Source organism: Felis catus, chromosome B1, assembly GCF_018350175.1.
Source record: "Felis catus isolate Fca126 chromosome B1, F.catus_Fca126_mat1.0, whole genome shotgun sequence".
Classification (NCBI taxonomy): Eukaryota; Metazoa; Chordata; class Mammalia; order Carnivora; family Felidae; genus Felis; species Felis catus.
Window position 1 is genome coordinate 23,422,794 of NC_058371.1, and position 21,125 is coordinate 23,443,918.

The window sequence follows — 21,125 nt, forward strand, 5'->3', positions numbered from 1 at the left end:
CCAGAGCATCTAGCATAGTGTCTAGAACATAGTAGGTGCCTGCTACATTTTACAGCCTTTATACTGTGGTAATTCTATGTCCCAGACACTGTACTAGGGAAATTGATGATGAATAAGACATAGATCTTACACTGATTAAACAGATCACTGAGATACATAACACTTGTAGTAGAAAAGAACATGGACTGGAAAGCGTTGAACAAGGCACAATGCATATCTCAACTACAGCTATGGCCGCAGAAATGGTAAAGTAAAAAATCTGGAGAAATATTCATAGGGAAAAAAATCAAGAAATCGTGGCAATTGATTAGATGGTGGAGCAAGAAAGAGAAACAGCTGAAAAGAATTCCAATATCTCTAAATTGAGATTAGGAATTCTGGGAGATGAACACATTTAGGTAGTGGATATGTAGATTGACTACTCTATACATTAGATGTAAGATACTTGGTGTTAAGTTCAGGAGTTGATGTGAAGTGAGATACATAAATCAAGAGCATGAGAGAAAGATCTGAGCTGCAGATATAAATTTGAGGGTCATTACTCTTTAGGTGATCATTGAGATTATGTTTTGGATGATATTTTCAGAGAGGGGGAAAAGTAAAGAAGAAATAGATGAGCAGAGAGAACATGAAGAATGACGATTTGAAAGGCGGGAGAAGAATGACAAAGGAGAAAGAGAAGATCAGTCTGGAAAGGTAAGAGAAAAGTCACATGTTGAAGAAAAGTTCAGGAAAGGAGTAGGCTACTGTGACAGAGTTTGCAGAGACAGGAACACACAATGGAGAGAAAGAATTAGAAAATAAATGACCTAAAATAACCATTTGGAAGTTATACATCTTCGTGTGAACATAGATATGTTTGAAAGCCATATGTGCCTGTGAGTTGAGGGAGCCAAGATTTTGAGTAATAAATATATGATTGATTACAGTTTGGAAAGTGCAGTCAAAAGTTTCATGTGCTCTTTGCTAGTTGCAGTAATAGCATTTAGTTCTTAATTTGGGAAGACTTGAGAAAGGATATGTTTTCGTGAGCTGTCAATTGATGGACTTATAGGGCAAAGAAAGCATTTTTCTTTTTGATGGAAAACACTTCTATTTTTGTACGTGCTTTATCTAAATATATGCGAATCTGTGTGTACAAGTCTTTTACCTACACCCAGTAGTGGAATGAATGACCTCAAGGGTGATTTTGTTACTGTTCTTAATACGTGATACTCATATCCTAGGTGAATTTGCTGGCTCTAATAATGAAGCATATTGCTCTGAATATTTAGTGTGAATGAGAAATACTGATTAATCACTTTTCCTTGGGTATCTTTTATTTTTCACGGACAAACAGTATTCCTCTACTGACAATTATAATGTGTATCTTTACGAGTGTTAATGTGTATATTTTAAACTTCATGAACTGAGGCTGTGAAATGCTTTATGCTTCTGGCACCTGGACTGACTTAACTTGTGGCTGTTTCCAACATGTATATCAGTGGTTATGATGGTAAGATGGTGATGATAATAGCAGAAAGAACACTTGATTTTGCATATTTTAGCTTACTGAACGTATGAGTAAATCTATTTACTATACCCCTCCCCACCACAATGGGATATGTCATTGTTTAAAAAAGTGTATTTCAAGACCTTTCTGGACATGAATTAGAGGCAAGTGTGTGATGAGAACCTGTCAAGGCAGAAAGGACAGGAGAATTTGTGTTGTGCATGACTGTCTTGTAAAAGGTACTAGAAGCGAATCATAATGGGAAGCCATCAAAAAGTTTTAAGGGAATGGTTGATAAAGTCTTATGTGATAACATACAAAAATATCCCTTACGATGGCCACAGGATGGGTGTTGTTAGTAAAGGTGGGACACATGGTCATCCGCCTTGTGTCCCTGGAGCCTGGGGTATTTCCTTATGCATTGTAAGAACTTCATAAATAGTTGCTAACAGAAAGTGAATGTTCTAGGCTTATCTCAGGAGTGTCTCAGGCAGACGAAACGTGCACAAGCTCTAGGCATGAAAAGTTCTGGCACACTGGGAATGTGGATATGGTTTAGATGGAGAATGGAGTTGGTTTTGTGGACTATTAGGCTACAAAATTAAGCCTTGTAAGAAATGGGGGACCACTTTGAGATTTAAAACAGAGTTACATTAGATTTGCATCTTAGAGGGTTCTGGTACATGGTTGGATCAACTTTTAAGAGAAGGACAGAAGTAGATGAATCTACAAATATAATCGGGGTTGGGAAGGCAAATGAAGTGTTTTGGGAGCCAGTGCAAGATTCAGTCAAAAGGTACAGAAATGTTTAAGTAGAAACCAAAGAGTAGCTGCTGGATCTAGAATCATTTCATTATTGTTTTTGCTCTCCCTTTAGAGAGTTTAAACCAGATTGTAAGGGGTTGGGGATGATCAGGAAATGAACTGGAGAAAGCATGTTTACAAAATTACTTATAAGATCTTGGCGCAGAAGGAAAATTGGGACACAGAGAAATTGTAGGATTTAAAATTTTTTCTATGTTCAAAAAAACAAAAAAGTGCTGTCTTTATATAATCAATGGGGGGAAACAGCTTGAAAATATAAGAGAGGAGAGTAAGCAAATTCTGTGTGGAAAAGGGACAAGAAACCAGACATAGGCAGAGGGACTAATTAGCCCTACATAGCAGACAGGACACCTAACTTCTACCAGGGGACGAAAGAAAGTAATAATGGTGGCAGAGGTAAATGAATTTATAGAGGGAGTTAAGAAATAGATTACTGAAACGGAAGGCTTGTTGCTGGCTAAAAATGCAGAAATGCATTAGTAAAACTCATTAAGCAATTTTCAATTACTAAAGCAACGGTCAAGAGCTTACTGTTTTCAGTTGGACTAAAAAGTACCACGGAGACCCATAATGCAAGAGTTGGACTAAAAGCAGATTTATAAACTAATGATGTTGTTCTCCTTGACTATTGACTCTTACTTGCATTTTACTTATTAAAATAATACCTGCTGGCAAGGAGATTATTTACAGAATGTTTTATTTTCTTGAAGATGAATCAATAAAGTACAAAATTTAAGAAAATGCATGTCTACAACTCTTTTCTAATTTCTCCCTCCTCAGAAGTCGTCTTTACTTGTTCTGAGCACTATCATTTCCTAAAAGTATTCGCATTTGCAATTACCTGACGGTAACACATAACTATGTTATTGTTGCCTTTAAGAAAGGACGGGATTGCAATATTTTATGCATCCTTCAAACCATCTACTAGATCATCTTGCATCACCACTATAGCATGATGTAGTTAAAAGAGAGAGAGAGAGAGGAAAGAAGGGAAAAGAAAAAGAAAGTTTAGGAAAATGCCTCACATAAGAATTACTCCATAAACGTTTGGAGAATCCAAATATTTGTCGGAAGCCATGCCAAACCGAGACCCGGCGTCTGGCACATTTGTATTCCTCTGTGACTTCGGGCGTCCTAGATGCATCAGCAGTCCGACTGAGGGCATTGCAGCCTCAGCGCAGACATTAGCAGGCTCTGGCACCGGTGACCTCAGTGTTGGCAGGGCTTGGGGACAGTGGCGGCACCTTGGGGAGGCGCAGTGGTGATCCGGTCAGAGGGCGTTGGAGGCCAAGCTGCCGGTGCTGGCACAACAGAGCCCCCAGGGGGGCCACGGAGGGGGAGGTGGCAGGTACCCCACTGTCATCGGGGAACTCATCGGTGGAGACGTGTGACGCATCTCTAGGGCATTTCAGGAGGCTCCAGGGAGAAGAGGTTTAGGGTGTTCAAAAAGCAGGGGCAGATAAATACTGCAGCAGAGCTGATATTAAGATCCTCATTTTAGGGTCCAGATGGGATGGCCAGGAAAACACTGGGTTTATATTTATAGCCCTCAAGTTTTCTCTTTTTTTCCTCCTACTCCTAAGTCCTTAACCGCCTTTTACTACCACTACTACCCTTATCACTATGAATACTACCACCACTAAAATGAGAGTGATGACAGCAGCATTTTTATAGCATGCAGTATCTTACAGCAGCAGCATATTATATCACGTTGACCTACTGTGTGCTATTGCGTCATAAGTTTTATCTGAATCGCCTCATGTTATTGTCAAAAATATAAACCCAGGGGCCCCTGGGTGGCTCAGTGGGTTAAGCTTCTGACTTCAGCTCGGGTCATGATCTCACTGTTCATGACTTGGAGCCGCCTTCAGGCTCTGCTGATAGCCCGAGCCTGGAGCCTGCTTCGGATACTGTGTCTCTCCCTCACTGCCCCTACCCTGCTCACATTCTGTGTGTGTGTGTGTGTGTGTGTGTGTGTGTGTGTGTGTGTGTGTGTGTGTGTGTCTGTGTCTGTGTGTGTGTGCGTGTGTCTCAAAAATAAATAAACATTAAAGAAAAATAAACCCCTAAGGCAGGTAATCTCCTTATGTTACAGGTTGAGGGTATTATAAAAAGAGAGGAGTAGCAATAGCCACCCTAACACACAGACCAGGTATGTGGAGCCAGGGCACCCACTGTTAGCTCTGCGGTGAGTGCTAAAATGTCTTTCACCCTCTAGGACAGATGGGACCTTAGAACTCAAGATGCTCCTGAGTCTTCCTGCGGCCAACTTACATGGGACTGTGACAAGGAAAGCCCATATGGGCAAACGTTCTATCAAAGAAACTTCCATTCAAAAATTTTTTGTCTTTGAATAAGGAAATTTTGGTTAGGCTGTTTATTTTTTTTTTTTTAATTTTTTTTTTCAACGTTTATTTATTTTTGGGACAGAGAGAGACAAAGCATGAACGGGGGAGGGGCAGAGAGAGAGGGAGACACAGAATCAGAAACAGGCTCCAGGCTCTGAGCCATCAACCCAGAGCCCAACGCGGGGCTCAAACTCACGGACCGCGAGATCGTGACCTGGCTGAAGTCGGACGCTTAACCGACTGCGCCACCCAGGCGCCCCTGGTTAGGCTGTTTAAATAGGAACATACTGTGTTATAAGTTGCTATCACATATGAAGTTATTCAAGTTGGTTTGATTATAGCAGAAGTTATAATTCTCCTGCCATAGATAGGCTACCGGATGTTTGGTTATTTTGACTTGAATATATGATTACACTTGAGTTATGTTTTATGACTGTTAAAGTGCTTAGTGAATAGAATAATAACCCTAACTCTTTTATTCTTGGTTTTAGTTTTATTCATAATATGATTATATAATGTTCACATTAAACAAGTAAATTGAAGAAAACTTACTCTTTCCTAACTGTGCTTGTTATTCTTACTTTTAAAGTTAATATAAATTTTCATTTTGGACAACTTCTTAGAACTTCACCTTATCAAGAGTTGTTCTTTTTGTATAGATTGTTATTACACTAGGAAACTAGACCAGTTACTTATGCAAGAATAAAGGATAGTCATGTAGTTGATGAAGGGAATATCTTGATTTCACTTTACCTTTAAAATGATCCTCTTTGGATATTACTATTGATTACACATTTTTGAGTTTAATGAATAAGAATACCTAAAATCACAGTCACTTCATGGTAAATATCATCCTCAGCATTTTCCATGTAATCATTCTCAATTGTTTCGTAAAGAAAATGTAAATATTTTCACTGTTATTAAAACCTTAAAACTGGAAATGTAATTTCCTTTTAAAAGCAGTTAATCTCTGATAAATACAGTAAGCAAAACATCATCTTTTTCAGTCACTCCATAAAAGAAAATTACCCAGCCATTGCAAGGATAGAGTGGTTCGGCTAAGAGGTGTATCAACCAAACAAACGAACAAAAAAAAGAATTAATTGTATATTAGAAATTGTTATGACAATGTCGGGAAAAACGGCAAATCAATTTAAAAAATAACATCCCACAAATTGATGGACACGTAAAGCATTGCTCCTAGCCCAAAATCACAAACGCAAAAGTGCACAGTAACAATTAGAACCTTCCTTATTTGTCCTGATGTCTTCTCCAATGACCATCCCTTCCACATGTGCATCCCATAGCCTTTGCTGACCATCTGCTTCTGTTCCATTTGGGACTCAGCTACTCAGCCAAACATGTGGTCTCCTGGTTCCTGGATTCATCCCTAATTTCTGTGCCTGCAGTGTATGGGCTACTACTGCTAACAATCATGATAATAAAGACAAGGGCTTAGATTTATCTAGTGCTTAGTATGTGCCAGCTACTGTTCTAGGCACTCAGAATTTATTATTTAATTTTTAAAACTCACCTAATCTACAGATTGGTACATTATGCCTCAGAGAGGTTAAGTAACGCCCAAAATACACCGTTAACAATGGGGTAACTGGGACCTAGAACCCATAACTCTAGTCAGTATGCCATATTTCCTCAAAGGACTTTTGCCTGTCTTTCCTGGCTTAGCCTCAGGCTCCTCTCTTGTGAGCTGTTGTTAGATAAGCTCCTACTGAGGCTTTGGTCCTGTGATGTTCCTGGAACAACTTCCTTCACCCCCGCTCCTTGTCATAGAAGAGAAATTAGCAAATTTTGTAATCACTGTGCCCTTTCCATGCCAACCATCTAAAATGCAGTTTGAGTTGACGAATAAACCTTGAAGACTTTAAGTCAATAATCAGCCATTAAGCAGCATAGCTACTGCTGTGTTTGTGTGTGTGTGTGTGTGTGTGTGTGTGTGTGTGTGTGTGTGTGTGTGGAGAGAGAGAGAGACAGAGACAGAGACAGAGAGATAGAGGCAGACAGACAGACTGTACATGTGGAAAGATTCACTTATTCCACAACAGTTATGAGGCTTTTACTCCATGTAAGATGCTGTGCTGGACAAATAAATGGGGGCCTGTTAAAAAGTTTAACATCTTGGCAGAGAGATGAGTACATGTGAAATGCTGCTGTGGGAGCTTAGGACAGGGGTGTATTCATTTCAATATGGTTGAAAAGGGTGTGCTTATACAATAGCTTGTAACAGTGTTTATTCCATAATAGAAGAAAATATTGTTATCATTTCCTTCAAAAATTGAAGAGAAAATCTGTCAAATGATGAGATATAAGCTGTACTGAAATTGAATAATATTCAGCTTATAGTTGGAGCAAGAAAATAACGTAAATTGGAAGCAAATAAGGGATACTCTGAACGAAAGCTACGGATCCAAACACTGGAAGTGGAGGAAGAAAGATGAAAAGACTATTAATTTGTCTGTAGAGGATATTTGCATATTTCCTGCATTTGGAAAATCACTATAGAAAATTGTGTACAATAGTCATACTTGGTAAAGTATTATTAATTCTACAATTTGTTTTTCTTGTTGCTACCACATAAATACATTGGTATCTTTGGGGATAGCTTCACATTTTAATATTTCTTATTCTATTCTTGGAGAGGTTCTAGTGTTGGCTCTGGCACTGTCTACTTTAGAAATTCTATTTACATTTGTATTTTTTTCCCAATAAAATGAAGATTATGAAGGTTTATCTACCTTAGCATTATGGTCTCTTCTCAGTTTTAAAAAATCCCAGGATTCCATAAGATAGTATACCTTAAAATCAAAGGCATGACTGTTCCTTTTGTGCTTTACTGTAAACACTTCTCCAGTATTTGCTGGAACACTCAGTGTCTGGAAATGAATATTTGGAACAATTTGTTTTGCTTGTTTTGACCATTCTATTTCTGACCTAATGGGTTGTTTAACTATTAGGAGATACTTCCATTAGAGGCTTTTACTTTGGCATAGGACAGGCTTTTGTTAATAGTCATGAGGCTTTTTTTTTTTAACTAATGCATAGACAATCCAGAACTCGAGGCCTGAGATGTGGAAGGTTCCCAGTAAGTGTTTGTGAATGAATACACCAAAGAGTGGGTGGAATGATGTAGTACGGTGAGCATTGACTTAAAGTCTGCAAGGTTTATTCGTCAACTCAAATGTGCCAGCTGCATCAATCTCCCAAACCTTTCTTTCCAGTTTTTACAACATAGGTAGATAGAAATAGTATTAGCAATATTAATATTTTATTCAGTTTTATATGTTTTCACCCGTCAGTATATGGAACCAGACTCTATGTATGTATATACGGGTATATATACAGAGGCATTCCTGTGTTAATGTAATTTTGAATTGTGTTGTACTTTCTTGCTACAACTAACAAACGTGCAAAAAATTCCCTAGGGTTTTGTGTTAGAGAATACCAGTGCTTACACAGGTTTATGTTCTCTTTTCCTTTCCAACTACATGTCCACACTGCATTCTCCAGGCTCCTCTACAGTTAGGTGGGAGTGTGTGACCACCTTCTGGTCAATGCATGTGGACAATGCAGTGTGAACTGATATATGCCAATTCCTGGCTTAGCCCCAGAAATCTCCTCAAACCCATCCTTTTTCCTTAGCTCCTAGCCAGAAACACCTAAAATGTGGCATTTACTTATTAGTCAACCATGGCAAGGGATCGGATGTTAGAGATTAAAGGGTAGGAGAGTCTTGTTACAACATGGCAAAAATCTCCTGAGACCATTACCGGCGACAACTTGGAAGGCAGATTATCCACCCTCTGTGCTTTCAGCCCAAGAGGAACGAAAACTTAAGAAATTTAGTCTCCATAAAGTAAGAGATAAAAAATTTAAGAGCTAAAAAATTTAAGCCAAGAGTCAACAAAACTTTTCATTATAATGAAGACAGTTGGATTTGTGACAAAATTCAGGTTAAGGGTGGTCTTCTTCCCAAGCCTACTGCCCCTGTGTCATCATGTAGTCACCCATTAGTTTAACAAAAGGGACATTGAGAAGGAAGCAAAGAAATAAAGTACATTTGAGAAGTTTATCTAGAAAAGAAATGTGGATGTGGTCACTGACACACGAAATTAAATAGGAGAAAATAGATTATAAACATATTAGTTTTTTTTTTTTAACGCTTATTTATTTTTGAGACAGAGAGAGAGAGAGCATGAACGGGGGAGGGGCAGAGAGAGAGGGAGACACAGAATTGGAAACATGCTCCAGGCTCTGAGCCATCAGCCCAGAGCCCGACGCGGGGCTTGAACTCACAGACCGCGAGATCATGACCTGAGCTGAAGTCGGAACATATTAGTATTTTGAGAGAATTTCACTGCCAGAAGAACTACTTTTAATATTGGACATTCCAGATGCCAAACAACTTTTGAGCCCTTGTTATGAGTTGCACTGTGTCTCCTCCAAGGTACATATGTTGACACTCTACCACTCAGTCCCTCACAATGTGGCTGTATTTGGAGGTAGGGCCTTTAAAGAGGTGATTAGGTTAGAATGAGGATATTTGGTGGTTCTTAATCCAATCTGACTGGAGGTCTTATCAGAAAAGGTTATTTGGGCACACAAAGAAATGAGGGTTACACACATACAGAGGAAAGTCTTCATGAAGACACAGTGATAGGGTGCCATCTGTAAGTCAAAGAGAGATGTCTGGGACAGATCCTTCCCTCAGAAGAATTCAAACATGCCAACATGTTGATCTTAGAATTCTAACCTACAGAGCTGTGAGAAAACAACTTTATGTTGTTTAACCTACCAGGCTGTGATGTCTTATTAGGGCAGACCTAGAAAACAAATACAGCTCTCTAGCATCTAAGGAGAGCCTACTCCTTAGCACCCATATCAGGTATAGACAAGGAGGAAGATGAACATAGAATAAACTCTAAAGTATGGAGGCAAGACAGCTTTGGACCGGTAAGCTCCTCCCAGTAATCTCAGGATCTCATCAAGGAACACTGTCTACTCCCAGGATAAGGTCCCTGTGTAATATCCATCAAGGTTCCTTCCTAATTGCTGGGGGTCAGTGAAACTTGGGTGTCTCCACTTCTTCCTGTTTCAGAATAGGTATGATTTCTTATGATTATCTTGTCCTTGTTGCACATTTTCATATGAGAGTTTGGAGAAAGACGATTGTCTTTTAATTCATAGATGGCTGGCAAAGAGAAGCCACATCTAGAAAACATTGCACATAAGCCAGAGATACTAGGCACTGAGCTACCTAAAGGGTTTGGATGGCTCAGTCTTCTTTAGAAATAGGGTGATGTATTTTTTGTACGTCAGTAAGAGGGCAAAGAGATATTTGGTGACCAAAAGGAGTAACTGATGAAGATTACTCCTGCTCATTAGTATCCACATTATCTTTTCCTTTCTTTTCACAAAAACGACACTACGTTACCCAGTTTCCCCTACAGTTAGGTCAGGCCACGTGACTGAGTTTAGGTTGATAAAATGGTGTAGGATGTGATATATATATATCACTTCTAGGTCTATCCCACAAAACCCATTACCCCCCAATTATTTTCTCTTTGTTTCCTGATGGGTTGAAAGTAATCCTATAGAGGACTTAAGGTTCTAGAATTCAGAAGAAACACTAGATTGAGTAATTATGTGGTACAGAATTCTCACCACACTGACCCACATCAATGTGTGATATGAGCCAGAAGTAAAAATTTGCTGTAGTAAGCCACTGGGATTTGAGTGTTGCTATAAGTAGCATCATTTCTGTTGACTCATCTAGAAGTGTGTTTATGAGTAGACTTGCTGGATTATAGGCTATGCTCATGTTCAATTTACTAGAAACTGCCAATTTCCCTGATATTGTTGAACCAATTTATAGTCCAATGAATGCACTACTTATGAAAGTATTCTGGTGGCTCCATATTCTCCCTAACACTTTGTGTTGCCAGATTAAATTTTTTTTTTTTTGCAAATGGGGTGGTATAAAATAATATCTATTATGGATTTAACTTGAATTTTCCTGAGTACTAATGAGGATAGTCTTTCTGTTTGACTAGTTGGTTAACTTCTTCCAGGAAGCACTGGTTTATATCTTTAAAAAAAAATTTTTTTCATTTTTGAGAGACAGAGAGAGAGAGAGAGAGAGAGTTGGGGGAGGAGAAAAGAGAGAGAGAAACACAGAATCTGAAGAAGGCTCCAGGCTCTGAGCTGTCAACCCGGAGCCCAGTGCGGGGCTCAAAGTGATAGACTGTGAGATCATGACCTGAGCTGAAGTCGGATGCTTAACTGACTGAGTCACCCAGGTGCCCCCATCGTATCTTTTTTCCATGTTCTTACTAAGTCCTTTGCATTTTTCATATATACATGTATATACATACACACACATATATGTATATATGTACATACATATGTATTTATCTATGAGACCTCTGTGTGTGTGTATATATAGTGTTACATATATAAAATTACATATATATAGTTATACATAGTTATCAATTTCTTGTTAGCTATTTTGTGAATATCTTTCTTGGTTGGCATGTTTTTTATGGTATATGAATTTAGCTATTAATATATTGCTTAATACATGCAGATTGTAGGAAATTTAGAAAATAAAAAGCATTTATAATCCCACCAGTAAAGATAGCAACTCTTTTTTTTTTTTTAATTAAAAAAAATTTTTTTTTTCCAACGTTTATTTATTTTTGGGACAGAGAGAGACAGAGCATGAACGGGCGAGGGGCAGAGAGAGAGGGAGACACAGAAACGGAAACAGGCTCCAGGTTCTGAGCCATCAGCCCAGAGCCTGACGCGGGGCTTGAACTCCCGGACCGCGAGATCGTGACCTGAGCTGAAGTCGGACGCTTAACCGACTGTGCCACCCAGGCGCCCCAAGATAGCAACTCTTAATAGGTGGTGTATTTTTATTTAGTGACTACCTGTGAAGGAATGGAAGTATATTGTAGATTTTTAGAACCGTAAGGGGGTTTAAAGAAAAATGTATTATCTTTTGAGTTAGTCTTTGTGGTTATGCTGTTTATATGTGTTGTTTTAGTCAACTCAATGACTTTAAAAAAAAACAGTACAACATAAAGTAGTTACAGCTTTTCTAATAGGAGCTCATTATTTTATAGAGACCTGAGGTCTGAAGAGGTAAAAGACTGGTCATGAGGTCACAAGTTAATGAGCAGAGAAGCCAAGATTATAATCCACTTCTCCTCATTTCCAGTTTAGTTCCCTTTCTACCACATCCTGCATTAAAAAGTTTTTTAAAAAGTGAAACATATAAATGTATTTTTCTATACCTGAAATCCCAAGACCGAGGTCAAGATCTTGTGAAGGCCTGACTATTAACTTAGAACAGGATTATGGCACTGAGATGTGTGTCCCTTATGATCCTCTAGAACACATCTTTGAATTTGCATTGCATTATCTCCGACTGATTATATTGTCAAATCTATATGCTCAGGATCTCACTGTTTAACACTGTGTGATTTCAAGTATATTGACTTTTAATAACTAATATTCAATAAATATTAATTTAAATGTACAAAGTCATAAAAATTACGTTCTATTAGTGATCTCGACATTTATAATATCACTGAGCCAAAATTTTATCTTAATTTTTTATGAAAGGTTAAGTTGAATAAAGTTAAGAAGGCATTTTCTTCTTTTTATCATAAAAGAAAAATTAAGCAATTTTATATTTACCAGAACTATGGAAATTTTATCTTTGAGTCAATGTGTTATGTTACACAGCAGTGAGGGTTGATTGGCATATAATAATAGATAGTCATTTTTTGTAATTCAAGTCTATGTCAAATAGAGGCAGAAGTGAAAAAAAATTTAGTTCCTCTAGTCTCAAAAGAAGTCATTTCCCAAACTTTTATAAAGTGCATCTAGAAAATGCATTTTTGTGGAATTGGTTTTTAATGAAAATATAGAAAATTCATACTTTTATTCCAGATCAGGAAAAAACAGGTAGAAAATTAAACTTAGACTATCACCATATGAAAAAGAACAGTATAGTCACAAAGAATTATGTGGGTGATTTTATAACCAGAGATACTATTTGCTATATATACTGAGACTGCTTCTAAAATAGCTTATTGGGAGAAAAATCTGTAAAGATGGTGCATTCTGTCTTTAATGTTCAGACCTTTAATAAACATGCATTTTATTCATATGTGCTTTCACACAAAAATTCTTAATTACAGATAAATTAAGATTTTACCCTCTACATCAAAGAAATTCAGATGTCCAATTATGTCTGTAAGAAATTTCACCCTTTCAAACACACATTTCAAAATGCGTGTCTTTTGAAAAAGAATAGCATTTGCTGTCTTTATTATAAACACATTCTGGGGAGCACCAATGAAACAAGCCAAATCTTGAAGCTTCCAAAAATGGAAGCAACTGCGTTCAGAACAGGTTTAATCTTAAAAAAAAGGAAAAAGCTAAGGATACCACATTTTGGGAAGGAATGCCTGCCTGCCTAAAAGTTATTACCCAACACATGAAATTTTATTTGCAATTAGGACAAAGAAAGGTGTTCCTGGGCTTTTAAGAAAATCTTTTGTCATGCTGATGTTAGGCATTAGGCTGCAGCTTATGGGGAAGGTAGGCTCAGTTCAATAAGAAGAGTGTATCAGTTTAGTAACAAAATTGTCACGCATAATTAGGCTTAAAAAAAAAAAACTGGAAAAAAAAAAAGGCTCCCTAACTTGGTACTCTCAATAGTCACAAATGGGGAGGGAATGAAATGAGCCCAGGAGATACAACATGCTGCGTGGGCGGCAATGTTGCTGGGTCTGATTAAACAGTTTGTGACCACTAGCTGTAAACATAGTTTGTCTTGCAGGATAGATGATTCCAACTAACTCACAGTTCCACAAACCCTCACTTTGCTTTCCTCTGCTTTCTTTCTTTAAAGAAAATCAGGGGCACCTGGGTGGCGCAGTCGGTTAAGCGTCCGACTTCAGCCAGGTCACGATCTCGCGGTCCGGGAGTTCAAGCCCCGCGTGGGGCTCTGGGCTGATGGCTCAGAGCCTGGAGCCTGTTTCCAATTCTGTGTCTCCCTCTCTCTCTGCCCCTCCCCCGTTCATGCTCTGTCTCTCTCTGTCCCAAAAATAAATAAACGTTGAAAAAAAAAAGTTTAAAGCAAATCAATGACAGTCTTAAACACTACAACATGGTACCTTTTTTTCTTTTGACTTGCATCCTATGTGCGTGGAACACTTTGAAGAACTTTAAAATAAGAATATTTAACAATGACCAAAGGATGAATTCTCTCCTTAGAAGTGTTAAAGATCCTCGACAATAGTACATATTGATGATGTTAGGAAACTGATTGCCAACTGGTCCTAGTAAAATTTAAGTTTAATAAATCTTTGGACTCCCCAATCCTTCAAAATAAAAAAGAATTAAAGAACAAGTTTAAATTTCATGATTATTATTTACGCATAGCATATTCTCTAAATTCAGTTTTATATCTAAGAAGTTACTTAAGGTATATCATAAGAAGTTAACTTAGTAAATATAGTTTGTTCATTTAATCTTTATTTTTATTTAACTTAGTAAAGGCAAGGGGAAAAAAGACAAAATTTTACATTAACCGAATTCCTAAAGACAAGTTTCAAACAGCAATCATATGCCACTGAACAGACCAGAAGAACAATTATGTTCTATATTATGGTATTCTTTGTCATTCCCAGCATAGGAAAATTTCCAAACTAGAAGTTAATTGAGAGTAAGTGGCCTGTTTTAGAATTTAATTACATTGAATATTTCCTTCTAGATTCCTTAGTTTTTTTGTTTGTTTGCTGCTCCAAAAGTGTCTATCCAAGGCCAGTCCTACCTGTAGTTCCTCATGGCTATTGAGACCTTTCTTTTAGAATCAATTATCATTTTATTTCTCTCCCTCCATATCTGAGGCCCTATCCCTCAGTTTTCTCCCTTTTTGTTAGAGTGATGGTAGTAAAACAAACTGAAAGACTGGCAGTTCATAAAGGTTTCATTATTGTTGGTATTATATTGGTATTATATTAGTTTATCACTCTGTGTGTAAAGGGTGATAGTTTAACAGTCTTAAGTTTTTCTGTTGGAATAAAACATATTTCCAGAAAAGTCGCTTTCCTTCCAAAAGGTTAGTTTAAAAAATTGATATTAACCCTGTTCATAGAAATTAATTTTGCTAAAGAATTGAGTTCTTGAATTTAAATGAACCAACTAATATAGTCAATATGAATAATGAAGCCCAAGGCTTTCCTTCTTTCTAATAGTAAAAGATTGTTGATCTGAGGGGGAATGTTGCAATTGTAAAAATTCTTTAAAAATCCTTTAAAAATTCTTCAAAAATTGTATTTTATTTGGTGTATGGTTATAATTTTAGGGTTCACCATTTCTGACCTTAAAATTTTCTAGATAATTGACAAGCATTTTAATGGGAAAGCGCATTGAAGATCAACATTGCCTTCAGATTGAAGACATTTGACAACATTTATTTTCCATTTATTTGTACTTATGTAACTGAGAAGTGATGATGTGTACTGGTATGCTTCTCTTTTGTTTTAGTTATTATTGTGCTACAGCATTAGCTGCTATGCATTTGTTGGGAGTTTTAATTCAAGTTTTAATCAGGCTATTATTCTTTTCTGTAGATTTGTTAAGTTTTTTTTTCTTATATTCCACAGGAAGTTTAGCATTTTAAGGTGAGTTGTTTTTAAAACTTCAAGCTATAATTATCAATGTTCATGACTCTGAGCTGCAATAAATAGTGGTTTGGGGGATGCTTGTAAAACTATTATTACTAATCATAAATCCCTAAGTTCTCCAAAGAAGATCCTCCATTATCTTTTATAGACTAGTATCACCTATGCTGTACAAAGCTTATGTATTCTCATGGGTGAGGAAGGCACTTCTTAGAAAAAATTTTTAATGTTTATTTTTGAGCGGGGGAGGGCAGAGAGAGAGGGAGACACAGAATCTGAAGCAGGCTCCGGGCTCAGAGCTGTCAGTACAGAACTTGATGTGGGGCTCAAAGCCAAGAACCTTGAGATCATGACCTGAGCTGAAGTGGGACGCTAACTGACTGAGCCGCTCAGGTGGCCCTAGGGAGGTACTTTCGAAATCATATGTGGCTAAACAATGAAATGTAATTTTAACTAAAAATATACATTTGCCAATATTTTTCTCCATTAAACCTAAAAAGCAAGGGAAATATGTTCCCACTTTCACGTTTTTGGTAGCTTTAAATCTAGATTCTGACTTCTTTTTTGGCTATAAGTAGGCATGTCTGTATCCTCGTCTTGTCTGGAGTACTGATCTTATACTTTTTCTTTTCCTTTCTTTTTTTCTTGAATAAAATTTGAAGTATCAGTATGGTCTAAGTTGAAGGTGAGCAGAAATTATTTTAACTTCATTTCAATAATTATTTTTTAAAATAAAAATACACATCAGTGCTATAGTAGAGGTGAGTGATCATTTTGGGGAAAGCCAAAGCGTATCCTGGTGACTACATCAAAATGTTCATTAACATTTTGTGTTGAATTTGTTGCTCCTCATAGATTCACATATAAACAATGACATCTCTTACTTATATAAAAATACCTATTTTAGGTACCTAAACCTAAACCTACTATTTTATATTCCCATATTTTCCAGTACATACTTTTTAAAGTAGCATGGAATAAAAATATTTTTGAGAAACAAACCTTGTCAATGGCAAGTGTTTAGATCATATGAATATAAACAGTGATCATTAGAAGCTAGTAGGGGCAACTATGTAAATAACTAATTTATTACTCTATTATAATGAATTATAAATACATTATTTATCCCTTTAATAATTTCAGAAAATGGAAATAAAACATGGTCTTACAAGGTAGGACACTAAGAAAATAAAAATAAAAGCAAAATCTGACTTCGGCTCATGGCATGATCTCATGGTTCATGAGTTTGAACCCCACGTGGGGTTTGCTGCTGTCAGCACAGAGCCTGCTTTGGAAACTCTGTTCTCCTCTCTCTCTGTCACTCCCCCACTCTCTCTCTCTCAAAAATAAATAAATATTAAAAAATTTTTTTAAAAAGCATAAAAATTGTAAATTTGGCGAGAGAGTCGGGAGGGGGTAGTATAAAGGCCAACAAAACCAATAACTCTACAAGTGGCTTTAAACCCTATTTGATGAACAAAAATATTGTCTACTGGGATAAGAAAGAGTATCTACAAATTTCCCATTTCTGTGAATTAGTTAATATAAAGAAGCTCATAATGGCATTTGTACATTTGCTTTAATACTTTATGGTAAAGGATGATTCTTGAATGTACCATGGACTAATGCTCCTGAAATGTAACCTTTCATGACCAGCAGGTGTTTCCACACTGTCTCCCCTCACCGCACCCCCCCCCCCCCACTGGCTTGGGGGTTCTAATTGCTATTTGCACTTTGTCTTTGAGTTATACATCTTTGCTAACATTGAATCTTGTGCTCCTCACATACCCTGCTATGTACCAGCATGATCTCTTGGAGCAGCCGTGGGTAGCTGTCTTCTTGAAATTTTGATTCAGGGCATCTAGACAATATTCCTTTCCTTAGTTCACTTTCCCTTCCTTCCATTGCCCTATTTCAAGTTTCTTTAAAGTTACTTCATTTTCCGACAGTTGTCTAACTTAGTCTTGTGTCAGTTGAAGTGGAGTTGAGTCCTGAATGCCTTGAAAGGTTACATAAATATGGTTCAGTAAGTCATATTTTTGTGATAAAATTTCATTTTTTTGATTTTAGGAATATTCATCCTAATGAATTTGCATGGGAATTCATGAAATAGTAAAACACTTGGAAGTCTATTGCTGTGTAGACATTTAATTAGACCCAAATTTGGAACAGATTTGGAAATCACCTATAGTTTCTGTAATTCAAATGCCAGTCTGGTCAACATTACATGGTGGATATAATTTTTTACTATTGAAGATGAATTAAAGTCATTATATGTATGACTATATAAAACTTTTGCGAAATATGGCTAAAGTCGGCCTTTATAATTGTATATGATAATCACTTTTTCTTCCAATCATTATTTTATGCCATACTAAGAAGCTATCTGGAGTCTGCTTTTTCTGAATAGTGTTTAAACATTAATGTTTATTTTTGCAGATATTTTTCTTGGATTGTGTTTTCACAATTGAAAATTTCAAAGTTATCTCAAAGATAGTATCACTTTAATATGCTCAAAATAAATGTGCCTTTTGTATTCAGCTTCCTGAATTTAGGCAATAAGAGGTTGGTAGGGAATATAAAATTATTTTATATGGAAAAACTGGAATTTTAAAAACCGTAATTATGTATATTCATGGTTCATGATTGATAATGTCTAGAAAAGAAGCCTTTTAAGAGCTACACATTTTACATAACCATTTATTCTTAACCTGGAGCCTTCATATTTTTCATCATACATCAGTAAAGTGAACATTGGAAAGATGTTCAGCTCCACTAATCGTGGACTCTTGGCTACTTGATATTAACCTTGAAAGCTGGAGGCACGAGTCAAAGTTTGAAAGAAAGGTAGCATTGCTGAGCTTGTGGAATAGAATCAGCTTAAACTCAAGAACTGCGTGTTTAATCATAAAGCTGAGAATACTAGGATTAGCTGCAGACTAGGAGGGGAAACACTCGAATCTGTGTGTTGCGGGGGGGGGGGAGTCATGCAGGTTTTTAGATGTTAGAATAATCATGGTAGAAGATTCTTGCCACACACATTTATCTGTTCCAGGCATATTTGTGTGCTTATGTGCTAGCCCCTTTGGGACATGTTGGTGAATAAGAAAGATGGAAGTTGCCTGCCAGAGCTTACAGTCTACTGGAGGAGTCAGACAAACAAACAGATCTCAAGTGAGTACACTAAATAATGATAAAAAAAGGTGTGGCAGCTATGAAGAGATAACGGAGAAGGGGAGTATCTAAGGGACTCACTTGAGGAAAATCCACTATCCAGAGGTGACTTAAGTCTGAAGGATGAGGGTTAGACTTGCAAAGAGGGAGGGAGAGCTGGCCTGACTGGGGAGTAAGAGCTAGGGGTGGGGGGGTGGGGAAAGGCAGGTGGAGGTAGACCACGTGGCTGGAGCAGAGCCAGGAAGGGAGATGAAGATACGTTAGAGGCCAGGCGACTACTAGATGGTGCACACTTAAATCCAGGGGAAAAAAAAAAAAAAAAAGATTTTTTAGAAACAAAGGTAATGATTTATTCAGCACTTTTTCTGAATCCGAAAACATTTTTAGGTCTTACTACTTCATATGCCGTAATGAAACAAGAGGAGAATGTTTAAATCCCTCCAAAAAGTCAGGCTTTTACATTAAAGGGCATTTAAATGGAAAAAAAAATGAGCCTTTACCCCAAATCTACACCCTACAAGTTAAGTGTTCGGACCTCTCAGCGTGTATTTAAAGAATAATTTTCCGGGAAAGGATTGCTTATCTTAAGCGGCATCAGGAGGAGAAATTTTCTTTATTTCTATTTGTCACTTTGTTTAAGAGTCTTTCTTAAGCTCCCCGACACTGAAAGCAGATGGAAAGTGAATACATGTGAATACGCGGGTATGACACACACATGCGTTGTTCTTCCCAGCTGTACCGAACGAGATGAGGCAACATGTGAAATGAATTAAAATGCTTGTCACCTACTGGATTCCGGGCAGAGGGCAGTCTTTAAGACCCAGCAGCACAGTATTTGTCTGGAGAGGAAATGTTGCTTTTTGACAGATGAGAGAAATCCCCTTAGCGCCGGCTGTGGGAAGAGAGAAGTGAAGTCAGTCACCTGGTGGTGAAGGCCAGTAAAACAGCAAAGCAGGAGGAAAATTTTTCTCTCCCTCTCTGGCTTTCTCTCTCTCCCTCTTTCCTCTCCTCTGTAGGATCCACCTCCTATTCTCTCAACTCTTTTTAGCATAACCTTCAAAGGAGGTCCTTCCCTTCAGACTTTATTATCTTCTTTTCCCCATTGAGAGAATGCCTCTTAGCTGCAAGACATTTTTAAGTCTATGCAGGACTTCGGGGATTTGGTTATCGTGCCAGGGAAATTGATCATTGCTAATGCTTGGGACTCAGTGTGCTAAATGAGCTCCCAGAGTAAGCCTGACGGAGGAAGGCTTTTATCGTATACTCTTCTCTTCAGTTTGAACACATTTGCTTGAAATTTGCCGCATGATGCTGTCCAGGGAAGCAGCTTTTTTTCTTGGGATGCAGCAATTCGCTGGTTTCTAAGCTTATTGCAGAAGAAGAAATAATCTTAAATAGAGTGGATCTCCCCCCCCTCCCCACCCCCGTGCTTGATTCCGCTGAGCTGTGTGGCACCGAGGTAAAGATCACCTGTCACTAAATCTTCCAGGAAGTAAAACAAACTGAATTGTAATTATTATTTATTTATTTTTATTATTTTTAACCGGTGGAGGCGGCGTGATCACGGAGAATGAGACTGAGAGAAGCTGCCAGGGCTTGGAGGAGGATAAAGCTGAGTTTAGGCTGGAAACTAAAAGACTAGATTGTTTTTTGGTTCAACTTGCCCGGTTTCTCTGCACTTCCTTTAGTTTCGCTCCATGGACAGATCAACAAACCTGGATATTGAGGAGCTAAAGGTACGTGATCCTCCGGGCGGGCGTCGGTCCTGCTTTCTCGCGCTCGTCTGCTCTCTCGCTCTCCTCCCTTTTTTTCCGCTGCCTCTTCCTTGCACCGCTCGAATAGTTGGTGGCCCCGTGGGACGGCGAGTGGGCATTTGGGGTGCAGCGTACCCGGGCGCAGGCGCCCCTCGGCGGGCCGAGGACGCGGAGGGCGGCTGGCACTCCCGGGCTGGGCTCCCTGCCTGCCTCCCGCTCGCGACCACAGCCACTCAGTCCTCCGCCTCCTGGTCGGAGGCAGCAGCGTTCTGGGTGCCCGTTAGCCTCGCCGGGGAAGCGAAGGCAGCAGTCTCTGCCCGCTGCTGTCGCCCGGCTGCTCCGCAAAGTTGCCCGAGCTGCGCCGCCACTTTGCCTCGGCTCCCCCCGCCCGCCCGGGGGCAGCCTTGTTTCCGCTCGGTGATTCCGGGCACCGAGGCGTCGGTGGCCAGGGCTTGTGTTCGTTCCCACACTCGTGCAGACCTTATTCTCCCCACAACCGCTGACGCGGTCTCCCCCACAGTTGCACTGCCCGGGACGCGAACTCGTGTTGTGGGGTGGGGGGAGGATGGGGGGACCGGAGAGGTTCCCCGGCTGCCCCCGCCGGGCCCCGCCGCGACCGTGCCTGCCCCAGGCACCCAGCTCTGGGGAGTGGAGAGGAGGGGGGTGGCACCCGCCGAGGCTCCTTCCCCCTCCGAGGAGCCGAGCTCCGTCTGGGACCCGAGCCGCGCCCCCCGCGGTCCCCCACTCCCGCCAGACCCGCCGCTCTGCCGAGGACCCTCTCCGCACCTTCTCCCCCCCCCCCCCCCCCCCCCCC

General features: G+C 39.0%; 1 protein-coding gene and 1 long non-coding RNA gene across 3 annotated transcripts in view; both read left to right on the forward strand.

Annotated features, from left to right (window-relative positions):
- LOC123385175 overlaps window positions 1-18,747 on the forward strand; it is a 23,487-nt gene extending 4,740 nt beyond the window's left edge. Inside the window, exons 2-3 of the long non-coding RNA XR_006597339.1 lie at window positions 587-696; window positions 18,439-18,747. This is a non-coding gene — a long non-coding RNA (uncharacterized LOC123385175). The remainder of the gene's footprint in view (window positions 1-586; window positions 697-18,438) is intronic.
- Window positions 18,748-18,792: 45 nt separating this feature from the next.
- Window positions 18,793-21,125, forward strand: part of SGCZ (sarcoglycan zeta) — a 1,094,832-nt gene continuing 1,092,499 nt past the window's right edge. Inside the window, exon 1 of one of the 2 annotated variants that reach the window (XM_023252415.2) lies at window positions 18,793-20,293. In XM_023252415.2, the coding sequence (XP_023108183.1) occupies window positions 20,255-20,293 (39 nt within the window). In that variant the 5' untranslated portion in view covers window positions 18,793-20,254. The remainder of the gene's footprint in view (window positions 20,294-21,125) is intronic. The other variant, XM_019828324.3, reaches the window with a different exon arrangement.